General features: G+C 36.5%; 1 protein-coding gene across 6 annotated transcripts in view; it reads left to right on the top strand.

The window, feature by feature from the left end:
* PLEKHA7 (pleckstrin homology domain containing A7) overlaps window positions 1–24,547 on the top strand; it is a 166,871-nt gene that overhangs the window by 23,160 nt on the left and 119,164 nt on the right. Inside the window, exon 1 of one of the 6 annotated variants that reach the window (XM_075755049.1) lies at window positions 19,149–19,330. The exons of the other annotated variants lie outside the window; for them this stretch is intronic. Coding sequence (XP_075611164.1) covers window positions 19,311–19,330 — 20 coding nt within the window. The 5' untranslated portion in view covers window positions 19,149–19,310. Of the gene's footprint in view, window positions 1–19,148; window positions 19,331–24,547 lie in introns of those variants that run through there. 6 annotated transcript variants of the gene reach the window in all.

The raw sequence follows: 24,547 nt of genomic DNA on the forward strand, positions 1-24,547 counted from the left end.
GTGATATTTTGCTAGAATGTGTTTCATCCATTGTGATGGGTTTTCTACCAAATTACCCATAAATAGTGAGTATTAGCAAGTATATGTAAAGATAGGAGGCAAAAATTGTGGGGGAAATAGGGGAAAACTTTGAAGATCCAAATGTTTACTTGCACACTAATGAATTAGCATATTTAGATGGTCTGCTGAACAATAATTAAAGGTTTTATTCTGTCATCTTTAAAACTCATGCCTTGACTTTTTCCAGAAACTGTTTCTGTTCTCTGAGGTAAACCCACAATATCTGTCTCTAACTTTTCTTTTTATATGAGCTTTTAACAATAGGCTTTCAAGTAAGCTGAGTCTGCTGACGGTTGTGAGGGGTATTCATAAGTGAAATTTTAATGGATGAAAAATGAGGACTGCTAAATAACGGGTCACTCAAATGAATCTACAGAAAAAGCTTGAATGTCTTGAAAATTCATGTAGTTACACTTTCATAAAACCTGGGCTTGTTACAGATTCATTTTTTTACATTGTTACATTCTTGATATGCATTTCTCCTGCAGTTCAACTTTTTCTCAAGTATACTAAGGAATATATTAAAACTGGGAAAACTTGGATGTTGAGAGTTCTGCATTTTAAACCAGGATATTTTTATAAAGGAATCATAATATCTGTCTATATAGAAGATATCATACTTTAACATAGCCAAACATTTTGATAAAGAATTAAGCTTTCAGGCTATGTGGGAATTGTAGCAAAACCTGTGGTTGCCAGTGTAGTTCTAGATCTTTGTAAAGGTCCACTATAAGTGGAATAGGGGACAGAAGGGTGTTTGGGGAACTGCCTTAAAACCAAGATTCTTCTATTTTTAGCTAAGTTTTGGGCAGTTTTTATTCATGCTTGTTATATATTTGTATGCATCTCTTTGTTGGAAAAATAAAGTGGAAGTGGGAGGTATATAAAGTAAGACTTATGCAGAGTATTTGTTATTCTCTGTTTCTCGCTGGTTTTTTCTTCCCTCTAACTACTTTCAGATTCCTCTTCTCTATCTCACCCCCAAATTGTTTGATGAATAATGTTTTAAAAAATGTCATTCCAAAGTAGTTATGTTTAGTTATCTTTTTTCCTTCAGTGTGATTTTTTTAACTTTGAACCAAGTCCTTTAAATATTCTAGGTGACTTTGTTACAGATAGAATCAAATAGTCAAATTATGATTCAATGTACTCTTCCCATGCATATTTGGAAGTTACACAATGAGTAATGCCTTCCTTTTATAAATCCTTTCCAAATTGGAGTCCTGCTATACATGACTACTGTACTCCATGCTGATTTAGCACAAGCTGCAGTCCTGCCTTAGAAAATGGACAAATGCTCCTTGGCTAGACTTCCTTGTGATACCAACTTAACTGTTTAAATGAGTTTTCAGATTTGGCATAGATTAGTTCTACTGATGTGAACTTCCTTTTATGTTCTTGGATATTCCTAACATAATCTGATCCTGAAGGCTCTAGTCTAAAAGTTATTTTCTTCAGTGTCTCTGTATTCCTATTTTCATAAACCTCTTCCCTGGCACAATTTTGTTTGCGAAATATGCTGCCATAGCACTTCCTGAATGGCATTTTATGTATCTGCATATATATTTAATTTTTTGTACTATATATGCAAGTTTTATGAGAGAGAAACTTCCAGGTGTTCAGTGATGGTTGTGTAGTTGTGTATATGTACCGGAATAAGTACTGTGTGATTTGAAGGTATTCAACAGTATGCTGATCTTGGCTGAATAGCTATTGATTTACTAAATTAGTTTGGTAATTAATAGTTTAGCTTATATATCTTTTCACTACAGTCTGAGAATAAACAGCTTTGGCAGAATACTTATATACATAGATATATATAATACATATACATATGTACATATATATAAAAATCCAGACAATACAGTTATATTAAAAATGTAAATTGAAAATATTAATCCCACATTTTGTTTTTTGTCCTATCCATTATCAAGTTTTACATGTAGAGACATATTTTTACACTAGAATTCATAAATACAGGTAACTCAGATGCTTTTTAATTGTACTGCAGTTTGTTTAACATAAAGAAGCAGAGTGATTGTAAAGAATAAGTAGAATCAGTTTTAACCATGCTTTTTAACTTTTGAATGTTACTTTAGTAGAAGTATAGTTTTGGTCCTACCTTTTAGCATCATTCATTCTTTATGCAATTTTATTCACTAAGATTGTGGTTTAGGACTGCTCTACATTTTTACAGTGGATAGTTTCTAGAGATGTCTTTACCAAGAATATTGAAGACATGTTCTTATTATTCTTTATGGGTTTTCTTACCCCATAAGAGGAGAAAGAGAGATTGTGCTAAGGGTGTCCAGAAGCCGTGGGTCCTGATACACCCATGAGATTTCAGCTGCCAAAAGGATAAGTGTGTAAAACAAAATATCTCTACTCTGAAAGCTATGCCATCTGTAGAACCACCTTTGGTCTTCTTGGGACTCAGTTATTTTATGATTGCCCAGTGAGCAAGCTCAGCCAAATCTGTAATGTGATGTGCTCACCCATGGCTTTTCTTTGGTACTTTCATGCATGTCTTGTGCATTTGTTATGGTCTTGAAGCCATTAGCTAGAAATCATACACAGATTTACCTTTTGTCCAGCTGTAGATATCTGTAACAGAGGTGACACCTGAGAAAGTCACTTTCAGGTTCATTTATAGATAGCAGAAGAAAGGCATTTCTAGGGCAACTTCATCTGTTTTAAAGCTGACATATAAAATAGATCAGATGAGTTGTGCCCCCAAATTCCCTTTCTTTCTGCTGTGAAATGCAGTGGATTGCAATGCAATGACTAGCTCAGCTGTTGATGTTTAGAGATTCAAGAAGTAAATCCCACACCATGTCTTATGTGGAGACTTACTGTACAGCTGCTTTTTACCAACTTCTGCAGCTAGTACCTGGTTGATGGTAGGTTTTTTGGTACAGGACTAGGAAAGTTGCTTACCTCTGTAGCTGTTCTGGGTAAAGAACTTTTCTTAAATGCTTTCAGTAGAGATCCTAAAATTAGTACCTACTTGCCAATTTCTGGGCTAGTTGATTTGGGTTCAGAGAGGAGAAGTTATCCTTGTTAGGCAGTGTTTTCAGCTTTCTACTAGTCTGGAATAACAAGTATTTATAAAAGAAAACAGTAGTGTTGTCTTTCTTAAAATTGATGTTGTTATTTCAAAGTGGATAGTTGCTTCTGTGTTGTAGTATTTCCTGGTTTTTTCTTACTAAGTTGAGATAGTCTCTAGGATTAATCAAAGTTTTGATTCTAAATAGGTTTGTCAGTGTTCAGTTTGGCTCTGAAATGTATTCTGCCTGCATACAATTAAGCTGTTCAACAAAGTCCCTAGTTTTGCTTCTCGTTTGTGACAATAGCTGTTGTGAGCTTTCAAATTCCAAACAGCTAACAAAATACTGTCAGCAGGAGTATGTAAGTGAAAGACAAAGAACTAGAATGATTAAAGTCAGAAAATAGATGAATAACGCATTAAGGGGACTGCAGTACCTATTTTCAAAGTTATATTATTTAAAAAACTCTTCTCCGTTTTTCCCTTCACTTCAATAGGCATCTTTGTTTACCTTTTTTGAGGTTATAAAATGTATGGGGAGAAGAGCCAAGACTTTCGAAAACAACTGACTTCGGGTAGTTTTGTACTTTTGTCTTCTGTTTGGTACCATTTTGCAAATCCGTTCCCCACACCCCATCATAAGCATATGCATTGTGTATTTGGAGAAGTTTTAAATGGTGCCCTGAAAAGGTTCTTGTTGCTTCTTAAAACTTGGCAGGAATTTCTTTCTTAGGTTACTGTTTTTATTAGGGGGGTGTTATGTACTTGGTATTTGTAGCTGTTGCCACCAGACAGTGGGCTACTTATATCCAGTGTGTGGGAGTGGAAGAGTCAAAGGAATTAACATGCTCCTGTTTCTGAGCATTTCTGTAAAACAAAGAATGAGAAAAGTAAATTATGTGCTTTCACCACTCTAGGTCTTTAAAGGTCTAATCTGAAGCTTGTTGATTTTGGTAAGCTTTGGATTACTGTATGGCTGAGTTAGAGGCCAATTAATTCAACTTCTTAACTTTCGTTAGAAGAAGAAGGTGCGAAGTCCTATCCTGATTGGTGTGGATGAGAACACCACAAATTGATTAGCTAATAAGTTTCATGAGGGGCTTAAATTAATCTAAAAATGAGCTGTCAATGAAAGGGATACTAACATTTCCACTATGTCTTTCCTTTGCAACCCTTTCCTGGCCACTCCTGGAACACTTGTTTAGCAGCCTGATGCTGCAGCTCACTACTTTGATCTAGCTGAAAAACACATCCTATGAGAGACTGATTTCAGCTGAATAACCTGCCCTTCACTTTGCTGCATGGCTGCACAAGCACCAGGGCTGGTGCAGAGGAAGCCTTGGGAAGGCAGGAGGTGGAACTGTTCCTTTCAGTAGTGATGGGATCTTAGTTGGACTTAAGCTCTTTAGAAAAGAATGGAACTGCATGGCAGATGAGAGTTAAGTAAAGCACATCTTAGAGATTTAGACCTCCCAAGAGACTAGATATTCCTTGAGATTTGGCAGATGTCCTCAGTTTGGTTTATATGCTTCCCATCTGAAATAATTAATTTTATTTTACTTTTTTTTTTACATTCATTTTCCTAAATACCTGTTACCTAACCTTTGCTTTTTACATCTGTCATATCACTGAGCAGAACTAAAATATCTCCAGTTAAATAAAGGCAAAGTATAATTAAAATGAAATAGTTTCACATGTGAAAGCTTACTTTGGACTTCATGTGAACTTTGCAATGAAGTTACTATGCCAAAAATCCTTTGACAGAGATAGGAAAAATTAACAATTTGCTAAATGACATCTATATTTAAGCTTCATTGGAAGAGCATTAAGCTTTTGTTTTAAAAAATGGGGCAGTTTACAAATGCTTATAGTCAATGGATGTTTTGTGGAGTTTTGAATACAGATATGCATGCTTTTAACATAGTTAGGCTTTAAAGTACCATTTGTGGAGTCTGAGTGTTATACAAGGATACACAGACACCCAGGCTAGATCCCTGATACGTTCTGATATATATTTAAGATACATAGACTTCCCTGGGGAGATGTGATAGTGCTTGTCACTTGATTTGTTTTGCTGCCCTTGGAGATCGGGGAAACTGAGTAAATTTCCTTTTCATGAACTTTGCAAAATACCAAGCCATTGCTTTGGTGCATGGAGAGTTACTTTTGTAAAAAATTAGATATTTTTGTCCTTTTTTCCAAACAAGGAATACAAAGGAACATTCAAATCTACAGCTGTGGTGGGAGGATGTGGTTTCTGCAGGGACACCACGTACATTCCATCTGATGGAATGCATTTGGTATGACATTTAACAAAATGTGTTGCTTAACAGCTTTGAGAAAGACCAGCTTAATTGTAAAGACGTATGCAATGGGAGCCCTTCCTGCAAGATGGCATGCCTTTCCGACAGTTCAACAGAAGACATTTATTGACGAGGTAGAGAATGGGATAGTGCTGCTGAAGAGTGTTCTTGAAGTGTTTGTGGCTTAAACCAAATTGCAGGAGGTATGCTTCTATGTATCCCAGAAAGCAGAAGGATTACCTGACCGTATATAGTTCCTGGTGAGCAAATTGAAGTGATTAATTTGAATAAGTAAGATGAATTGTTTATTGTTCTTCAAATGTTTATGTAGTCCTGTTGAAAACTGCAGCTAATCTGCAATCTTCTACTGTCTCCTTTTTATGCTAATATGGTGTTATTTGGAAACGTCTAGGAAGGAAGCCTGTTACTGGGTTTATTGATCTTTGTGGTATTGACTAGCTGCAAAATAGTTTCCATAGATGGCAAAACAAACTCATACTTCTGACTTAAGGTGGTAAATTTGACTGTTGCCCTACTTCTATTCCTTAATGAAACCCAAAAAAGAGCATAGGAATTGAGACTTGGTTTTTGTGGGTTTTTTTGTGGTGGGTTTTTTGTTTGTTTTCTAGCAAACCTTAGCAAAGTTTGGGTTGGTTTGTTTTTTTTTTTTTTTTTTTGTTTTTTGTTAAGCCCCAAGAGTTGTATTTGGCAAAGTGTGTCTATTTTTGTGGTTTTGGGAGGGAGAGAATTGGTAACAGTAATTTTATCTCCAGAAAGAAACTCTATGGGTAAAATGTGGTTGTGATTATGGCATGCAATCAGTGAGAGGTAATTACATATTTAAGCTCCAGTGTATCAGCTGTGAGGATTTCTAAATAATAGAATACTACCTAGTGTAAAAGTAAAAACTTTTTATAGGACTGATGGATTTCCTAAAGATCAGCCTGTCATGTACTCTATTCTCTGCATTTCTTCCTCACTGGAAATATCAGATGGTTATTAATGCAAGATGACATTTATTTTAAGTGTCTCTATTTTGATGAGGGGCTAGAATTTTCGGTATTACAAAAACAGTTCAGAAAGAATTTAATAAAATTGGAGAAGCAAACAAGATAATAAAATTTAGACAAAATCTTCAGAATGTCTTCAGAAATGACAGGAAGAGTATAAAAATTGATATTTAGAAGTGTGTTTTAAAGAATACAGGTTTAAGTCAAGAAAATTTCTGTAGAATACGATTGTGTATGGTTATATCTAGGGTTCATAAGTATTCCTGAGACACTGGCAGAACATCAATATGGAAATAAAATGTAATTTAAAGAGTTCTTTCCCAAGCCTATTTTAGAGGAACATAATAGATTTTGAAAGTAGAAATAACTTACAAATCTTCATACTTCAAAGAGCTCAATGTTTGTACCTCTCTCAGATAGGCAATGAGCATTAATAGTGTAATTTTACTTTTGCGTTACTGCCTTTGCTAAAGCTTCATCTTTATTCTGAATGTGAACACTCAGCTTCTTGAAAATAATGGAAATGTGCTATTCTTCTGGAGAGTGCAGCTGAAGTACCAAAGGAGCTCTGAGTGTGAGGAGGGCCTTTTTGGAAGAAGGACTTTTTCACAGAAGCTGAACCTTGTTGAAACTAATTTTTGTCAGACCTGTTTCCAGGTGATGGGGACAAGGAACTTCTAGTCGGCAAAGTATGTTGACGTTTCCAGAATTGTTTTTGTGAGCCTGTGCTTTTCTGCAAGAGCATGTCAGTCCTTATCAGTGAACCAGCTTATTTTGATATACTAGTTCGTCGTTTTGAGACAAGGGCTATCTGGTTCTTTCCCCTGCTTTCCTGGTATTGTTTGTTCTAGAAAACTTAAAGGTGTGTAATAATCTCTTGGTATAGATTCTTTTTTTTGTTTGTTTTCTGCATTTCCTTGTTGTAATGTAGTGGAGAGGTCAAGATCTAGAACAAAAATTGTGTAATAAATAAGTTGTGTTCAACTTCTTCACCAAGGCCCCTAGGTCCATTTGTACAAAGCTGCTTTCTAGGCAGTTGGCCTCCAACCTTTACTGCTGTATGGGCTTATTCCATCCCAGGTGCATGAGCCTCCATCTGTCTTTGAGTGTCATGAGGTTTCTGTCAGCATATTTCTTCAGCCTGTCAAGAGCCCTCCAAATGGCAGCTCTGCCCTCCAGTCTAGTGTTGTTTGAAACTGTCTCTTGTAGCAAATTTAGAAGGTTTATTGAGCATGGCTTTTGGTCAGCATTTGCGTTGGTTTCCTCATTAGGAAAAGAAAGTATGGTAAATCAGCAGCTATAAGAAAGTATGGTAAATCAGCAGCCTTAGGGGCAAGTCTGAATTTTAGCATCTCGTTGCACTAGCGCACAAAGTGCTCATCTATTCTGTCTCAGTTTGCTTATGTAATATAGTACAAGTGTGGAACTTCTTAAATTTGACAAAGGTAGAAGATGAATGCTTGGTGTACAGGATTTTTTATGTGTATGTGTTCAAAGAATGGTAGAGAGCTCTCTAAGAGATGTTTGTTGTTCATTGTTTATTGTGCTTTTCTGTGTACAAGACAAATTATTTGTAAGAACATATTTAAGCTTTCAAAAAACTGTTTTGTTTTTTCAATCAAACTGCTGTTACTGAAGAACTCCGTTAGTGTCAGTGATGCGATGGCAAAACTTCAAGCCAAGTTACACTCAAGTTTAGAAATGCCGGTGCAAGCGTCTATGATTGTCTTGCTCTAGTTCTTCTTCAAGACTTTACTGTACTTGGCTAAACTGGTTAGTTGTGTGTGTGTTGATCTTCATTGTGAAGGACTGTGCCAGCTTTGTGAGAAAATCACCAAATAGCCTTTGTTTGTTCGTACTTGTTAGATCAAACTTTTTGCATGGCAGCAACTGCACTTTTTATAGATGTGCTATTAAGTATCTGTTTATAAGCAGTATAGAACTCGAATGGAAGTTTTTGAACTGCTTGTGTCTACAGTTTAGATGGCTTGCTTATTTTTATGAGGATATATATAGTACGTTAGAGGAATGGAAATGGGGGATAGATTGGGCAGTTGAGAAACAGTGAAAACAAAGAATTTCACTTGTTCTTACTGTATTTAAACTCATTTTGAGCTATAGTCTCTACAAGGTCAAATTTTGAATTTTTGTTGTTCAGGAAGATAAAAACACACAAAGGAAATGATTAGGGTTTAAGAGTTTTGAAAATCTTCTGAGTAAAAAAGAAGATTTTTAAAATAGTGTATTTGTGGACCTTATTATAATTGTATGGAGTACAGTGGAATGCCCGGTATCTATACTTTTCATGTAGAATTGCTTAATGATTTCTAGATTTGCTGGGCTCTTACTCTTTATACCTGCTTATTTATATTTGTTTCCTGAGCCTCTTCAGGGCCTATTTTTTTCTCTCTTGAACTATGAATATTAGGAAGATCTTTATAAGATGAAAGTGGGCGTTCTTAAGTCATTACATGATTGCAGGACCTGAGGTCTTAATAAATATGTTAAATATCATCTCTGTTTGCAAATGGCAGCTCTTAACTGCCTGCCAAAACCTTTTAGTTGGATTAAAGGCAAGACTGGCCCAAAATATTGGAAATGTGTATCTCCCTGACTAATGCTATTATACATTACTCTTCTTGCTGAAGCACTAATGAGTGAGTGCCTCTTAGCCAAATATATTCTAGTGTGATTGTTTTTGTCAGCTGTTCTAAGGCCAAGCCTGGTACTTATGTTTGATTGGTTAAAACTATATTAATGTTTCATTTAACATAATGTTTATTTCTAGCATAGGTAAGAGCTTAGCAAATCTATCCTCTTTTCCTCCCACTTTTGACAAATGCACGCATAAGAAAACCTGTGCACGTTAAGGATTGTGCTTAGATACTTTGGGGCTTGAAGGGGCTGTATAAGCACTACTCTCTTTCATTCCAGTATAGCATTCACAAGCCTTCACCATCATCCCTGAAGGTGTTTCTTCATTATGAGAACAACTAAGCATGGGAGTAGGTTGCCTAGAGGACGGGTGGAATCTTCCTTGCTGGAAGTATTCAAGACTCTGTTTGGATGACTGGATCATCTAATCTAAGGCCTTGGTTGGACCAGATGATTGCCTGAAACACCTTCCAGTCTGGGCTTTTCTATGTCTCTGTGACTCTTCACTGGGAAAGGGTAAGGCTTATACATCAAAGTCTTTCTCAGGTTAGTTTAGGGCAAGATTTTGGGTATTGCTAGTTGTCCTTTTATGGATGAAGCAGGGATTTCTTGCTTTCTCTAGATTTAGTTTGATCATTTGAAGCTTTTAACATCCTTCTCTCAGGAGATCAGGCATCCTGGCTGTATGGGTTAAACTGCAACAAAATGTGTTTTATGCTTTTGGGCTAATCTAATGATTCCAGAGGAAGCTGGGATTCCAAAGATTCTGGACTTAAGATCATATCAGAAAAAGGTATATTCTTAATGAAATTGTGTATGATAGTTGAGGCCCTACTTTGCCAGTAAGAAGAAAATACCTGACTTCTGATGCCCTTGTCATTCACCTGGTTGGAGGGGAGGAAGGAGGAGATTCTAGTTCTGTTGCTGGAACCAGATTGATGGAGGCAGGAAGTCAGGTCAGATTCCTTTGCTGGACTGAAGAGACCACAGAGGGGAAATGATTAGTGCTTGGGGAGTTTTTACTAGATAATTCCATGTATGGGGTTTTTTAAAAAAAAAAAAAAAAGTAAAAAAAAAAGTTATTTCCTAGGTGAGAGAGACATAATTGTTTGTCTGGGACATCCAACTGGACAGATGTTGAACTCTCTTGATTCAAGAAACATGCATTGCCCAGTTAGAGCTTTGTGGGAAGTTTGAAGTAGTAGAGCAAAGCCCCATGCGTGTAAGTAGACTATTGTGGATGTAAAGTAATTGTTTTCAGGCTCTAAGCAGTTTTTAAGTATTATATAATGTAATACATTCATGACATGGGAAAACTATATTTTTTTTTTCAGCAAACTAAAATGTGACTTGAAGTTTTAAGAATTTGCTGACCTCTGCTCTACAATAATGCTTGTTAGCTGTCCCTGCTTATTTAAAGGACAGTTTAAGAAAAAAGGAAAAAAAAGTAGAGTTAAATCTTGGTTTGCATAGTAGCTTAGCATGGTAAACTCATAACAGATTATCTTCTGGTATGCTACAGATCAAAGACTTCTTTTGAATATTCTTGATTCAGAAGTTTTGAAGTTCACAAGTAGGTGTTGGCACAATTGGAGAAGTTTCATGGCTTCAGAGACATAGTAGAATCCAAAATATTTATTGATATTTATAAACAACCATTAATTCTTTGCATGAGCAGTGTTATGAAATACTAGTAAATATATGAATTAACTTTTATTTCTAATTTTTGCAGACAATAGGCTGGTGTCTGCAAGCAGGTATTAAGTCAGTCATGTCTTCTGATTTTCACCACTTCATTTAAATTCTCTTATGGGCTGATTAATCCGCATCTGTTTTTTTAATGTTTGTCTGTGAGGGTTTTTTCCTTTTTCCTGTACCTACCACATTGTGTTAGAAATAAAGAATTTTTGAGAGCTCTATTTTAAGTTCTGATTTCTATTAACAAGTGGCAATCTGGTATCTGTTGGTCTCCTGCCATTACTGTTGTAATGAGTCTTCCTTTTCTGGTATTTGTGTGGTTGGTTGGTTGGTTTGTTTTTAAACAGAGCAGTCCTACACCCTGTAAAATAAGGGGTTGAATAAGCTACACGTTGATGCATGTCCGCACTGTGTGGTGAATTGAACACAAGGCTCAGCTCATCTGCGTAGCACAATGCAAGTCAGAGGCATTAGTTTTCAGCCAAAAGCAGAATAGTCATGTCTGCATGATGATGTGCCTGGGCTATCAGATGTCTTGTAGTGTTCCATCTTCAGTCAGTCTGGTTCAGACACTAGCTTGGCTTGCTTTAGCTCAAGTTTCTCTGCCTTGTGCTATGTTTTACAAAGTAGATGTGCCCTAGCTTGTTGGAAATGACAGAGTACTTGATGCGTCCTGATCTATTCCCCAGATACAGAAAGTCCTCCTTTTTTACATGCACCTGTTTGATGTTTTCTAAATGTGGATTATCTAGAATGGTGCATGATATTCTTGATAGTCTTGCTGAAACACTTACAGTTAAAGACTGCTTAAAATAGTTCCTTGTCTCTTCTGGAAATACCTGTCATAATGTATCCTGGCATTGAATTTTGTGTTCTTCACTACCACATTACAATGATGGCTCATGCTAGGGTATCTCCTGCTTACTGATCAGTTTACTGTCAGACATACATTATGCATTATCTCTGCATTTCTGTACTTCCAGTTGTTAGGTCATGCTTTGGATCTGATTTTGAATGTTCTGTTTCCCTTGCTTTTTAAAACAGATTTTTTTTTTTTACTTAAACTTGTGTTTGACTAATGATCTACGTATGAAACCTTATGTCTGATAATTGAAAAAAAGTCTTCATGATATGTTTATTGCACAGTTACATCTCTATAAAAATTTGTATTTTCTGCTAGTGTCTAACAATGATAGACAAGACTAGAGGAAAAAATAATTTGGGAGTGAAAGATTGTCTTGCCAAATACACCTTTTGATTGGATTTTGTTTCTTTTTTAATTGACAGGCTGTCATGTAATTCCTCTTGCTTCTTTTAAGTTGGTTGTAGGCTCTTCTGTCACAATATGGACATGAATATTTCATTACATGTTTGAAGAAGTGCCTTGCTGAAAATGGTAGGAGTCGTCATTTCTAATTATGTCTGGGTAGTTCTTTCACATAACTCAATTCACCTCATCATGTTTCTTGAATTAAACTAACATTACTTGAAGAAACAAAAAGCTGTAAATTCATATAGGACTCCTATTACTACATTGTTGTTATAGTAATACACACAAATGGACATACCAGCAGCAGAGTCGTGATTTTAGGCTGTGATTTTTAAACCTAGTAACTTCTCTTTTAGATGGAGAACTTGGCTTTTTCCTCTGCTTGGTCTATTCTGTTTATTGGTACTGGTAATGAGGCAATCCTCTTCTGAAGCTCCAGCTGTTCCCAATCTTTGTTGCTCGTATGAAAAATCCTGTGTCGTGGTTTTACCCCAGCCGGCAGCTGAGTACCACGCAGCCGCTCGTTCACTCCCCCCCCATCAGGATGGGGAAGAGAATTGGAAGGGTTAAAGTGAGAAAACTCGTGGGTTGAGATAAAAACAGTTTAATAGGTAAAGCAAAAGCCGCACGCACAAGCAAAAGCAAAGCAAGGAATTCATTCACCACTTCCCATGGGCGGGCAGGTGTTCAGCCATCTCCAGGAAAGCAGGGCTCTGTAACGCGTAATGGTTACTTGGGAAGACAAACGCCATTGCTCCGAACGCCGCCGCCCCCCCCCTCTCTTCCCCCAAGCTCCTTATAAACTGAGCATGACGTCATATAGCATGGAATACCCCTTTGGTCAGTTTGGGTCACCTGTCCTGTCTGTGTCTCCTCCCAACTTCTTGTCCACCCCCAGCCATCCCGCTGACAGGGCAGTGCAAGAAGCAGAAAAGGCCTTGGCCTCGTGTAAACACTGCTCAACAATAAGTCCATAGAACAAAAACATCTCTATATTATCAATGCTGTCTCCACCACAAATCCAAAACGTATCCCCACACTAGCTACTATGAAGAAAAATCAATCCTCTCAGCTGAAACCAGGACATCCTGTTAGCAGAGGAAATGTGGTAAAGCTCTGCTTCTGTCTTGGTCAAAATTGGTGTACTGTTAGGGTGAGTGGAGATGAAAATGGGAGGTTTCTGGAGGAATAATAATTCTGTTAAAAACCATAAATGTTTGGGAGATGAGCTTTCATTATAAAGCTACTCTTTCTTTGATGTGGTAAACGTCTGTTTGCTCTGCAGTGAGTATACTGCTCAAAACCAAAGATGCTGCTGGTTTGTTCTAATCTTCTCATTGTAAACCCTCAAATTAAGATTTGGTCCGTCTTTTTAGTCATTGTAATCTGAGTCTGATTTGAGAAAATTGATGTTAACCACTCTCCTTACTGTAGTGGAGATAAAACTGCCAAGACATGAAAAAAAGATAGTTAAGGAAAAGCTTAACTACAGCCAAAAAGATCTTCACTCCTACTTTTGGCTGTTACATCTGTGTGCAAGCATGTTTGTTTGCTCTGTCCAGGAATGCCAAGTAATATGATCTGCCAAGTCGTACAGGCTGTAGTATTGCAACATGTGCTGCGAGTTAAACTTCTAGAAGAGGTATATCCCTTCTGCGTTTCATGGGTTAGAAATTTTCATTTATGTTTCTTCTAGCTTCTATTTTATCTAAAACAGACTGATTTTTTTCTTTTTCTTTTCCTTCTGAATGTTTGTTCTTTCAGTCTTTATTAACATCTAGAAATAGCATGAGTGGCACTTTATCTTCAGTTTGATGGAGTCTCAAAATTGGTTTTTTTAAGCAGTTGGTGATTAATCAGAGATGGTGTAAAACTTCAAATTGGTAACATTTTCATTTCAGGTATTTTTAAGCACGACTAGTCAGTAATATGAAGATGAAATAAATAAAAATGCACTTCTGATGCTTAAACTCTGTGTGGGTGTTCTAAGAGAGAAACGAGTGGGGGCTTAGTACACTTCTAAAGGCTGTAGTCAGATAGGAAATTTGCAGCTGGGTAGGAGATTGAGGTGTTCGCCCATTCTTACTTGTCTGTCTCTTCTCCTCCAGGAGTTTACTGTCCCATTGGATCAGCCAGCATAACTCTTCCTAACCTGGTGTCTCAGTGATCTCTGTTATTTTATACTCTACTGCATGGTTTTCAAAAACTAAGATTATTTTGATAGAACTGGGTTAAAGAACAACTATGTGTGCAGATGCAGTGGCTGATCCAAGGGGGACATTGACCTTTCAAAGTGTGAGGTGATGAGCTTTTGGAGGTAGTAGCCTCAGCAATGCCTTGCTTGCAGCATAATCTGAAAAGAGCGACTTGTGCTAATAATAGCCTTTAAACAAAATCTTTCAAAGCATGATGAACTTTTACATCTCAAATCTGTTCTTAATCAACACAGACTTAATTGATATAATCTATTTATAAGCTGAAACCCTTGCAGATTTTGAACTCGATGAATTTCATACCTTATAAAAGTATGCAACTGGCTATAAATCTTTGTAATTTATATATTGTGGACGGTCAATATGATAAAATGCAAAATTTTCACTATCCTTCTGGCCAGTTTTGAAATTGCTGTTACTTCCAAGAAAATAATGGGATCTTCAAAGTCACGGTATTGTCCTCTTTGAAATGTAGAAACATTAAAAACAAACAGAACTTGATGGAAGATCATTCTTCAGAAGAACTTCATGGATCTTGATTGAAGCCTCAACCTAGTGATTCATGCAAATGCATAGATTGTGCAGTTGTCATAGACTTTTCAAAGTAGACTATACAAATGATACAAAATCTAATGGAGTGTATAGGGTAGGTGCATAAAATTATATATCACCTGTCAAAATACTCTGTAGGGTAGTACCTCTTCTTTCTTGCTAAATTATATGTGTGAAGTAGAATAATACTCCTATGGAATTCTGGGGACTAAATACGACTGTAAAGGAGTGTAGAAATGGCAGTGTTAGGAGGGAAAAAATTAAAAGTAGTGAACACTGTTTCTGGAGCAGTTCACATCTCACTGTACTGTGTGGGTAGGAATGTGTATTGTCATTTAGCACTTCATCGGAATGGTTTATGCTGCCATCGTGAGGAAATTTTATTACAAGTAGCTGCTTCTACACTATGGTACTTGCTTACCTTCTGACATTTTGAGTTAAAAAACACAGGACATCTTCTGTAGTCTTATAGATCCTTCTTATTATACTGTTTTTAGTCTGCAATGCAGAAGGAAAAATCTTCTAGAATAACAATAATTTATGATTTAGGCTGAACAAACACTTGGAAGCTTCTGAAATGGAATTACAATGCTTTTCTCTATCTTAAATGCCAAAATTAATCTGTTGGAACACAAGTAAACTGGGAATGGCTTTGACATTTTAGGATGTTAAATCAGAATTTGAAGTATCATGTACGGTTTTAGAGAGTAGTAGTTTCACAGTCTCTGGTATTCCAGCTGTAATTTCTTTATAGTACCGAACGTGTCATACATGAGGGGAAATGTTTTCATGATTTTGAGAAGTCCACTGGAGGTTGTTTTGTGTCTTTAAATATTTCTAGAGCCATTATAATTTTAATTTGAGCTTGTTATGAAGTTACTTTTCCTGTGCCAAAAGCTTAAAACTTATGAAAGCTCTTCATACAGCTTCACATGGCTTCAAAGTATTTCTCTGTGCAGAAAAGCTGTTTGGCATATTGATACTTCTTTGGGTCTGTTCCATTTTAGATGACATAACAAAACTGGAGAACAGGTCCACAAATTGTCACAGGCATCTTATGTGTGATCTTATTCTTTTCTCTTTAAAGGACATCAATAATATAGATCCAACAGTTTAAGATTCCCTTCTATTAACTTAATATAGTAGCCCTTGGGAAATTTGAAAATCGAACCTCATTTTATGCTTTGTATTTCCTTTTTCATTGTTAGTCTAAAGACTGTCTCTCTAAAGACTGTCTCTCCTTCCTTTTTTAAGTGAGAAAACCCTTTAGGTGTAATGGAGTAACTGTGAAGTAAGTTTGAGATCTTTAGCTTGTTGAATCTAAATGCTGGGGGAAAAGATGTGGTCCTGTTTCTTGTGGTTTGTTTGGGGTTTTTTTGGGTTTTTTTTAGCATATTTATCAACTATTCCCTTTTAGAATTTAAAATCAGCATGTAGAACGTTGTGTACTTCTTGGTAATGAGACCATTCTGATTTTTGAATGAATGGTAAAGATATGAAACAGTTTTTTCCATAAAGCCAAAATAAAACTTGAAACATGTTGAGAAGAGATACTTCCATTAGGAATGGCCAGGATTTCTTAGCCTTGTATAAAAAAAAAAAAAAAAAAGCTGTTTTTTTGCAAATGCCTGAATACGATAAGAAGATTTCATGTTATAGACAGTACCTAAATTCAGAAGGTGTCTGGGGCAGAAGCAGCAGCTGGAGTATTGGGGAGATCACAAGGTGCCTCTGAAAACAGAGCAGGAAAAAAATGAGTCACCAGGATGGTGAAGTTGTGATAGAGACAACTGGGAGAATCTGGGAAGAGAAGTGGTTGCTTAAATATCCAAAATAATTGGATAGAACCATCTAAAAAACATTACTTAACAGACATGTTGATTAAAAATTTCTACAGGCAAAAAACCTTGCAGCCAGGGTTGTTGTAAGAATTGATTTTACTGGTAGCTCAATGTGGAGAAGGCATTTACGGGCAATTCTGAACACCGGGATTTCAGCAATTGCGTGTAGCACTGCAGGAAGAAATTCATCCCCTTCTGCCTCATGTGGTTTGTGGGAATGAACAATGTGGGAACTGGTGTCACGTTATGCCAGTAATTACTGTTACATTTGTATAAAGTGGAAGAGTGAAACTTTGTCAGCATGGTGCAGCTGGCATACAACAGCTTCTTCCTGATGTTGCCCTAAACCTTGTCTGTGCTTGTTTCTGGTTTTAATGTACCCCTAGGAAGTACTGTCGGGGACGTGGTCACTGATGGAACATTATGTAAATATTATTTCAAAGCAAAAATAAGTTACTGTTGAAGAATTAACATTATAATTCCAGCTTAAAATATTTTCTAGTAAGCAGAGATCACTGTGGTTTTGGTTTTTTTTTTTTTAAAAAAAAAACTTTGTGTGCATCTGCAATAAAGTGTAAAGTAATTAAAACCAAATGTTGATTTAGGATGGATTGTCGTTTACTTGCTAGATCTCATCATCTGTTAGGTTTTAATGGAGGTACTTGTACAACATTAATTCCTAGAACCACTTATTTGCATGTATTTTCATATCTCATTTATAAAGTAAATGAGGAGTAATGGGAGTATTTCCAAACTTTGAAGTTTTTGATCCTGTGGTGATGAGTAAAGTAAAAGTTTAGGAAAAAGTTTAATTTCTCACGTGTACATTTGGTGAACTGGAAAGGAAACAGAAGGCTTGTAGTCTTACAGATTTTTAATTTATTTTATCTTATTTTAAAAATTATATCCCTTAATAAAAAGAGCATGATACTTTTGCCTTTTATTGTTTGCATTGCATTTTATTTCAGTCAAAGCATATTTATTTTTAAGTCAATACTATGTGTAAATATAGTTATTATATGCTTAAGCTATAAAGGTGGACCTCTTCTGATTTTGTCATGCCTTGCATTTTCCTTTTTTGAGCACAGCTAAAATACAAATACAGATAACAGCAAAGATCATGGAAGCTGTGAAGGGCTTTTCAACCACGAGAGTAAAGTTGTAGCAGCTTCATGATAAATAACACTTCCCTTCAGCACGCTTCTCCTCCCAAATATGGAAAGAATTTCAGTTGTGTATTTGTACATGATGGTTTTTCACACAGACTTCTCTGTGTGTCTGCAGCATGACGAAATTAATATAAAATACATCTTCTGTACTTTGATATAACTGGCAGAGAATATGTTGAGTCTCTTAAAGACTGTGGGTTGCCTAATAAATAATTTTAAATGAACAACTTTTTAGAGAAAAGAAGACAAACACCTCTTGCAGCTAGATTTATTAGGAAGACCTTTAAGGCAAATCTAATAGAAACAGTGTGACCTACTTGCATTAGCATAGTATGTTAGATAATTGTTTTAACACAGCATATCGTTGAGCAAAACTTAGTTACCAAGAGCAGTTACAGTGAGTATTCCAATTGCTTTGTGTGGAAGTTTTTCACAGAAAATTTTTAAACTTACTGAAGCCATTGGACCAGAAGTCATTTTGTGATAGGCAATATTTTGAAGGCAGTTTTAAAATAAAACATAATAATTCCCTATAATTTAGTTACTTTGAAGTAGGAGTCATGGAACACATCAAGGCTCTTTTAATAAATTTAATATCTTACAAACCTGCAGAGATTTTTAATTCATACCTCTGAGGAGAAATTTACAGATTTAATCCACCTGTCCCAAAAGTGCTCCAATTTTATGAGAACTTCCATTAAAATCATGCTTGAAATAACTGTTTCCTCTTTGCTCCAAAGAGGAGGGATATTTTCTTGAAAGATTATATTTAATTTGGCTTTTTATATCAAGATGATTAACTTGTTCTAGATGGGAGGAAACCCGGAAGTTTCTGCGAATGTAATTATGCAAAACTGCTGTCATCTTGACCGCAGAAGTTGTGTGGCCAAGGGCTAATGTTGAGAAGTAAATAAAATAATGCAACTCTATTAAAACATCAATTCCCTGTTTAGAAATTATCTGGGATATAATATCATAATTACAGTTTCTTGATATTTGATATTTAAATGCATTGCCTTTATCTTCAAACGTGAAAGAATGATGGCACTAAGTGGATGTGGTCATGTTAGGGCATCTCCAGGAGTGAGTGCTTTTAAAATCAGTGTAAAATCAACTATCATTAAATGTTCAAACTGGTGTCAGTTACATAAAACAAGCTAATTATGATTTGTGTCTCTTAAGTCTGAAGCACTGAAATCGCTAGTTTCAGTCTAGTTTTAGTCCTTTTTCTATGTGTGGATGGAGGAAATGATGGCACGGAGGTAGGCGGTCTTCTGCTCTAATCTTCTTCCCTCCCCTTTCTTTCTTTCCCTAGGCAGAAAGAGAGGAGTGAAGGCGTTAATGATTTTTTTTTTTTTTTCAGCAAATGGGGAGAGGGCAAGCGTGATCCTTTTTAATGACTGTGCTTCACTTTTGAATGCCTAGGAATGCTTCAGGCTTAATCATGAGAACGGTTAATGACTGACTGAAGCTGATGGTCTGTATACAGTGCTATGAAAAAGTATTATCTTAGGTATGTGTCAGTGCTCAATTCTTGCAAAAAGATTGTGGTGTTTCATTTGAAACCCTGTATTTTTTTTCGTGTTTCGTGTACTAAATGCCTGAGATAATATAAGGATTTTGTTCTGTTCTCTTGCTAACCCTTTTGAGTTTTCCATCCTGTAACTTTAAATGTGCAGTGTTTATTTAGCGCCATGTTTTCAAAGTTTGCTTCATGATTAGAATACCTGCCTGAAAGTTGAGTACTGTTATCTTAAATAATTAGGGCAATGAATGTTGGATATTCCTGGCTCATACTGTTAACACTGGGTCTCACTCAGTACTTACATTCCATGCTTGTGAAAGATCCTGATGAGAAGGGTAGGATTGTTTCTTAAGTCATTGTGGACTTTGCCTTCAAATTGGTGATTAATTCTTATTAAAGAGAATAAATGTTTGCATTATTTCAAAATGGGTTTTATTATGAGGGATGAAGAGTGGAAGTATTTGTAATGCCTTCTGAAATAATGAAGTTTCTCTAGCAATCAAAAGCTCAGTTGTGAATGAAATTATGCCTTACCTTGGAAAATAGCTATTTCTTATAATGGTGAGTCATAGGTATTATTGTCCAAGTTTGAGTCTATATCTTTTGCATTTTTATCCTTGTTCTTGGGGGGGGGGGGAGAAGGGGGGGAAAAAAAAGCTCTTCCCTTTTGGCAAAGCACCTGAGGTTAGTCTGGTGGTGTAAACATGAATCACTTCACAGGCTTCAGAAGATTAATCAAAATATAATTATGTGATTTTTATTTGTGCATAAGTCCGTGTACCTTTTAACCTGTTTGTCTACTCTGTTTTGCATAGAAATGCATCCCATGCCCTTGAAAAGCGTGTGGCCCCTGTTACCTTGCACACTGCCATTCATAGTGCTTTTAGGTTTTTAATTTTTTGTTTCCATAAATCTCATTGTTCTTTTAGAATTCTGTGCAGTCCGTTCAGTTCTTAACAGTGTGACTGTTATTCAAATACATGTTCTACATGGTATAATTTCATGGTTAAGTTTAATTTCTTCCAAAATTGTGTATGATAATGGCAATCAAAAGAATGTAACAGAATATAAAGGATTCTTTAGCATTATTTTCTTCTGAGATTAAAGTGCCATACCAAAGAACATGCTAAAATGAAACAAATAAAATAAGTTCTTGCATCAACACAGAATGAAGAGTTTGAACAGTGGATTGTTTAAAAAGACTAGTAAGAAATATTTATGTTTCAGAGGATAGGATAGATTTGTCTCTACTTTAATTTGTAGTGCTGAATTGACAGTGGTGCATGAATTGACCTAGCAAATGAAAAAGTGTTGCTATGCAAATTAAATTTCTTAAGTCCAGTGAGCAAATACCAGTATAATAAAAAGTGCCATCTGTCTAATTAAGCAAATGAAATGTTTCTTCAGGGAGGCTGGGATGACATAAACTTGATTGAAAGAATGTATACAATGTTTCTGTCTTGTAACTAAAAGCGATTCACCCTGCTTTTAGTCCTGCCGGTGTGCCTGTGGGGACAAACACTTAGAGTTCAGTCCGTGTAATCCAGGAATAGATGGATACATTGTTCCTCTTTTTAATGCTCAGATTATAATACATAAAGGTGATAATTATAAACAAGCAATCTTGACCTGATTTAAGTAAGGAGTTTTCAAAATATTTTCTGTAGTTTTAGGGATGAATTTGTTATCTTTCCTGTGACTGAACTTTATTTTTTTTCATCTTCATAATGACCTTCAACTGGTTTTAATATGCTGGAGATGATACTAAAAATACTTTATCAAGAATATTTCAGATTACTTGTAGCAGTGATATTAACTGAATGTAAGCCAGCTCTGGTTTAGAAGCCTTAATTAGGAAAGCTTATTTTGGGAGTGGTTTCATTTATCACCCTGACCTCAGGAGTTTGTACACTCTACAGTTTCTTTTTACTTTTGTTTGTTTGAGGCATGTCGAATTATACAAACTGCCAACTTTGAAGTGAAATAACAGTCTTTCATTTGCCTCTAATTGTAACGCTTTTCTGTAATCTGATGTGTGATTTGCACAATTTATAAGGCATTGTAGTTACGGTTTATTTGCTAGTAAGAATTCTGAATAGGTTATTCTTATAGATAAGAATTTATCAGGGCTGTTAATGTAGAATATGCCTGAGTTAAAAAGGACACTGTTTGACAGTCCTCTTATGTAGAAGACTTTGATTTATCCTGAAGATCAAAAATAGACTCAGCCTTCCTTATTTGCAGTCCTATGAGATGTATATGATACACTCTGGAGCTTCATCAAGAGCCAGCAAGCTGAAGTTTGGATGCCATTAAATAAGCATCTGTTTAGTTTGTATTAATGAGTTGTATCTGTTGGAGAGAGAAACTTACTATGTTCTGGTAGCTCCAGTAAATTAAGATTTATTTGGATCACAGTAGAGAGGAACCTGCCTTCTAAATTCAAAGTAATTTTAAAATTGCTTATATCATCAGCATTCTGACTTGTACATATGTTTGTAGTGACTGTTTTTATCAAATCACTTCAGTCCAGTTTACATGCATCCGTACTCAGTGAAATACTAGATTTCCTGTTTGTTTTTAGCAAAAGTTTATTCTTTTAAAGTTTATTTGGCTGACTTTTTCTTTTATTCAATAATTTTGGTTGATTTTCAGTTCAGTATTTTCATTGTCACTTGGCAGTAGATATTTGTCTCTATCCAGTATAATTCATTTTTAAGGAGGATAAAGTAGTTTAATCCCATTTCAGGCTCTGCATATTTTTTTATATAAAAATGTCATGTCTTCATGCATGCTTTTTTTTGTTTGTTTGGAAGAGTTATTTCAGATTTAAGAAGATGGAATTATTTCATACAGTGAGAGAATATAATTTGATTCTCTGATTTTTCTTTGAAATGAAATGTGGAATACCTGCTGATACCACAGCACGCAAGATTTTACTCTTGTGTTTACAAATGCAGTAAGCAGAAAATGGAATGATCGCTCCCAAATGGTCTTTGAAAATAGTCAATACCTGGTACAGGCCTTAAAAAATCTTTGCTCTCTAGAACTGTTTGGAAAAGTCTTGTATAGTTAATGAACTTACTTTTATGAGGAACTAAGTGGGATTCTGGTTTGGTTTGGGCTTCTTTAGCTTTTTGGGGTTTTTTGCTTGATTTGTTTTGGAATTCAGCCTTTCTCCTCCAGACCAGTATAACTAACTGGAGCTTCATCAGCATACTGCAGGTGGCAGCCCTTATAATTTGCATATGCTGTAAAGCTTGGGGGAAGAGGTGTTTAGTCCTTTAGCCACCTCCTTCCAAAGCCACTGCGAGGGCAGTGCCAGGCCAGCCAGACTCCAGTGATGAAATGCTGTGTCATCGATGCTCGCTACTGCACCCTGTGCTGTGGCCTGGGAACCTTCTTGCTTTCCAAAAAGAGCAGTCTCCCTCTTCCGGTCTACTGACAAGTGATGGATTGCTGGTAATAGGTATGAGTGTGTGGCTAGGTGATACGTTTACTTTGTTTTCTGGTAAAGGTCATGGGGATGATACAGAGTGACCCTGATGGTGGAGGGTAATGTTTCCTCTTAACATTGAGGATGAGATCATCCCCCAAAGTTTACATAGGTTGGAATTCAAAGATGTTGAATACAGTCTGTTTATGTGCACAGGTACAGAATAAGTGACATCTGTGTACCTCTGACCATCAGTAATGATCAGGTGAATCCTGGAAGTTAGTTTCCAGTTGCAGGTTACTTGTGGCTAATTGTTTTAGCTGGAATTGCAGTTGAGAGAGGAAGGCAAGGTTGTAAGGAGGATACTTCTCCCTTCCAGTCTATGTCATGGTCAATGCCTTTCTATCTCTGAGGTTTCGTGACATTAATGCGCTACGTTGATTTACAGCCCAGATATTCGTCTTCTGTCCCAGAAGATATCCTTGTGTTTTATTGCTGAGAAGAATTTTTCTTGCTCATTCTGCAAATTGTTGTAGACTAATTTTAGCCAGCTGTAGGGCAGAATGGCCTGGTTGAGAACGGGGTACCTGGTTACATAGCCACTTCATTGTGGTTTTAGGTTTGCAGGCAGGAGGATTCACTGCTGTAGTTCAACAGGACAGGGTTATCTCTCTGGCAGGCAGGATGCCAACTGTTTGGTTGTTCATGAATCAATTGTGAGAACCTTTGGCCACAATAAAAAGTTGTTTAGCCTCTGCCTGAACATTTGCTAAACAGTAAAGAAACATGCATTGGTTATCTGACATCTAGATCAAGGTTGCAGTCTATTAATCTCAATTCTAGTGCACGCTTTCTTCCCGTATTTGCTGTCACGCAATATTTGTGAGAGCCATTGAGAAATCATGGCTGACTGTTGAAACATATGGTGGTACAAGTTACCTGAGATGTGGAATAAGTGAAATAATTATGTCAAATAAAATTTGGCTGTTATGGCTCCAGGGTCCTGAAATGGCTTTTTTTGGTCTAGGAGCTTTAGGTTTCTGCTTGCAATTGCTTAGTTACCCATCCCACCTTCTACGTTCAGAATAAAACCATAAAAAATAACTGCTGTAACTGAAAACAGAAACTGAGTTCTGTTCTTTGTTTAAAAATCTCTAAAGGTGCGATGTGTGAGGACCGGGGAAGCAGCAGTGTAAAACACAGTATTGCACAGGAGTTGCATGGGTGGTGATTGTTTCTGGACATGAGAGCTTCTGGTTTTGGCTTTTTAGTGATGCAGGTTTTACATGCAACAGCATACCTCCTTTTGCTTTGAGGTATGGTAGTAAACAACATTGTTCAAGCTAACTCCCTGAACAGATATTTTGTCATAAAGGGCCCTTTTGTGAACAGGGCTAAGTTGCTGCTGGTACATACTCCGTGTGGCCCTCCAGCCATTCTGTGGTGTTGATTGTTACAGATTTGGGTGCTAAAACGTTGTGTCTGTAGGTGCCGTGGGACATTACGGTAGAGGCATGATAGCAGTATGAATATGTGAAGCCCAAAGAAGGATCCTGCCTCTTGAGCACCCAGAGGAGACTAGAAGGAATGGAGTCTTAAGGTACTTATAAATGAGGAGTGGCAACTTCCAGGAAGAGTGGAAGATGCAAGAGAGGGAGGTGTGCCACCTCCAGTTTCGGCACAAAGGCCAGGAAGATGTGCTTTCAAATACTAATGGTGATGTGTCATTAGTACTTAAGCTGTGGGTTTTTTACATGGTGTGGAATTAG

Source organism: Balearica regulorum, chromosome 5 (assembly GCF_011004875.1).
Source record: "Balearica regulorum gibbericeps isolate bBalReg1 chromosome 5, bBalReg1.pri, whole genome shotgun sequence".
Lineage (NCBI taxonomy): Eukaryota > Metazoa > Chordata > Aves > Gruiformes > Gruidae > Balearica > Balearica regulorum.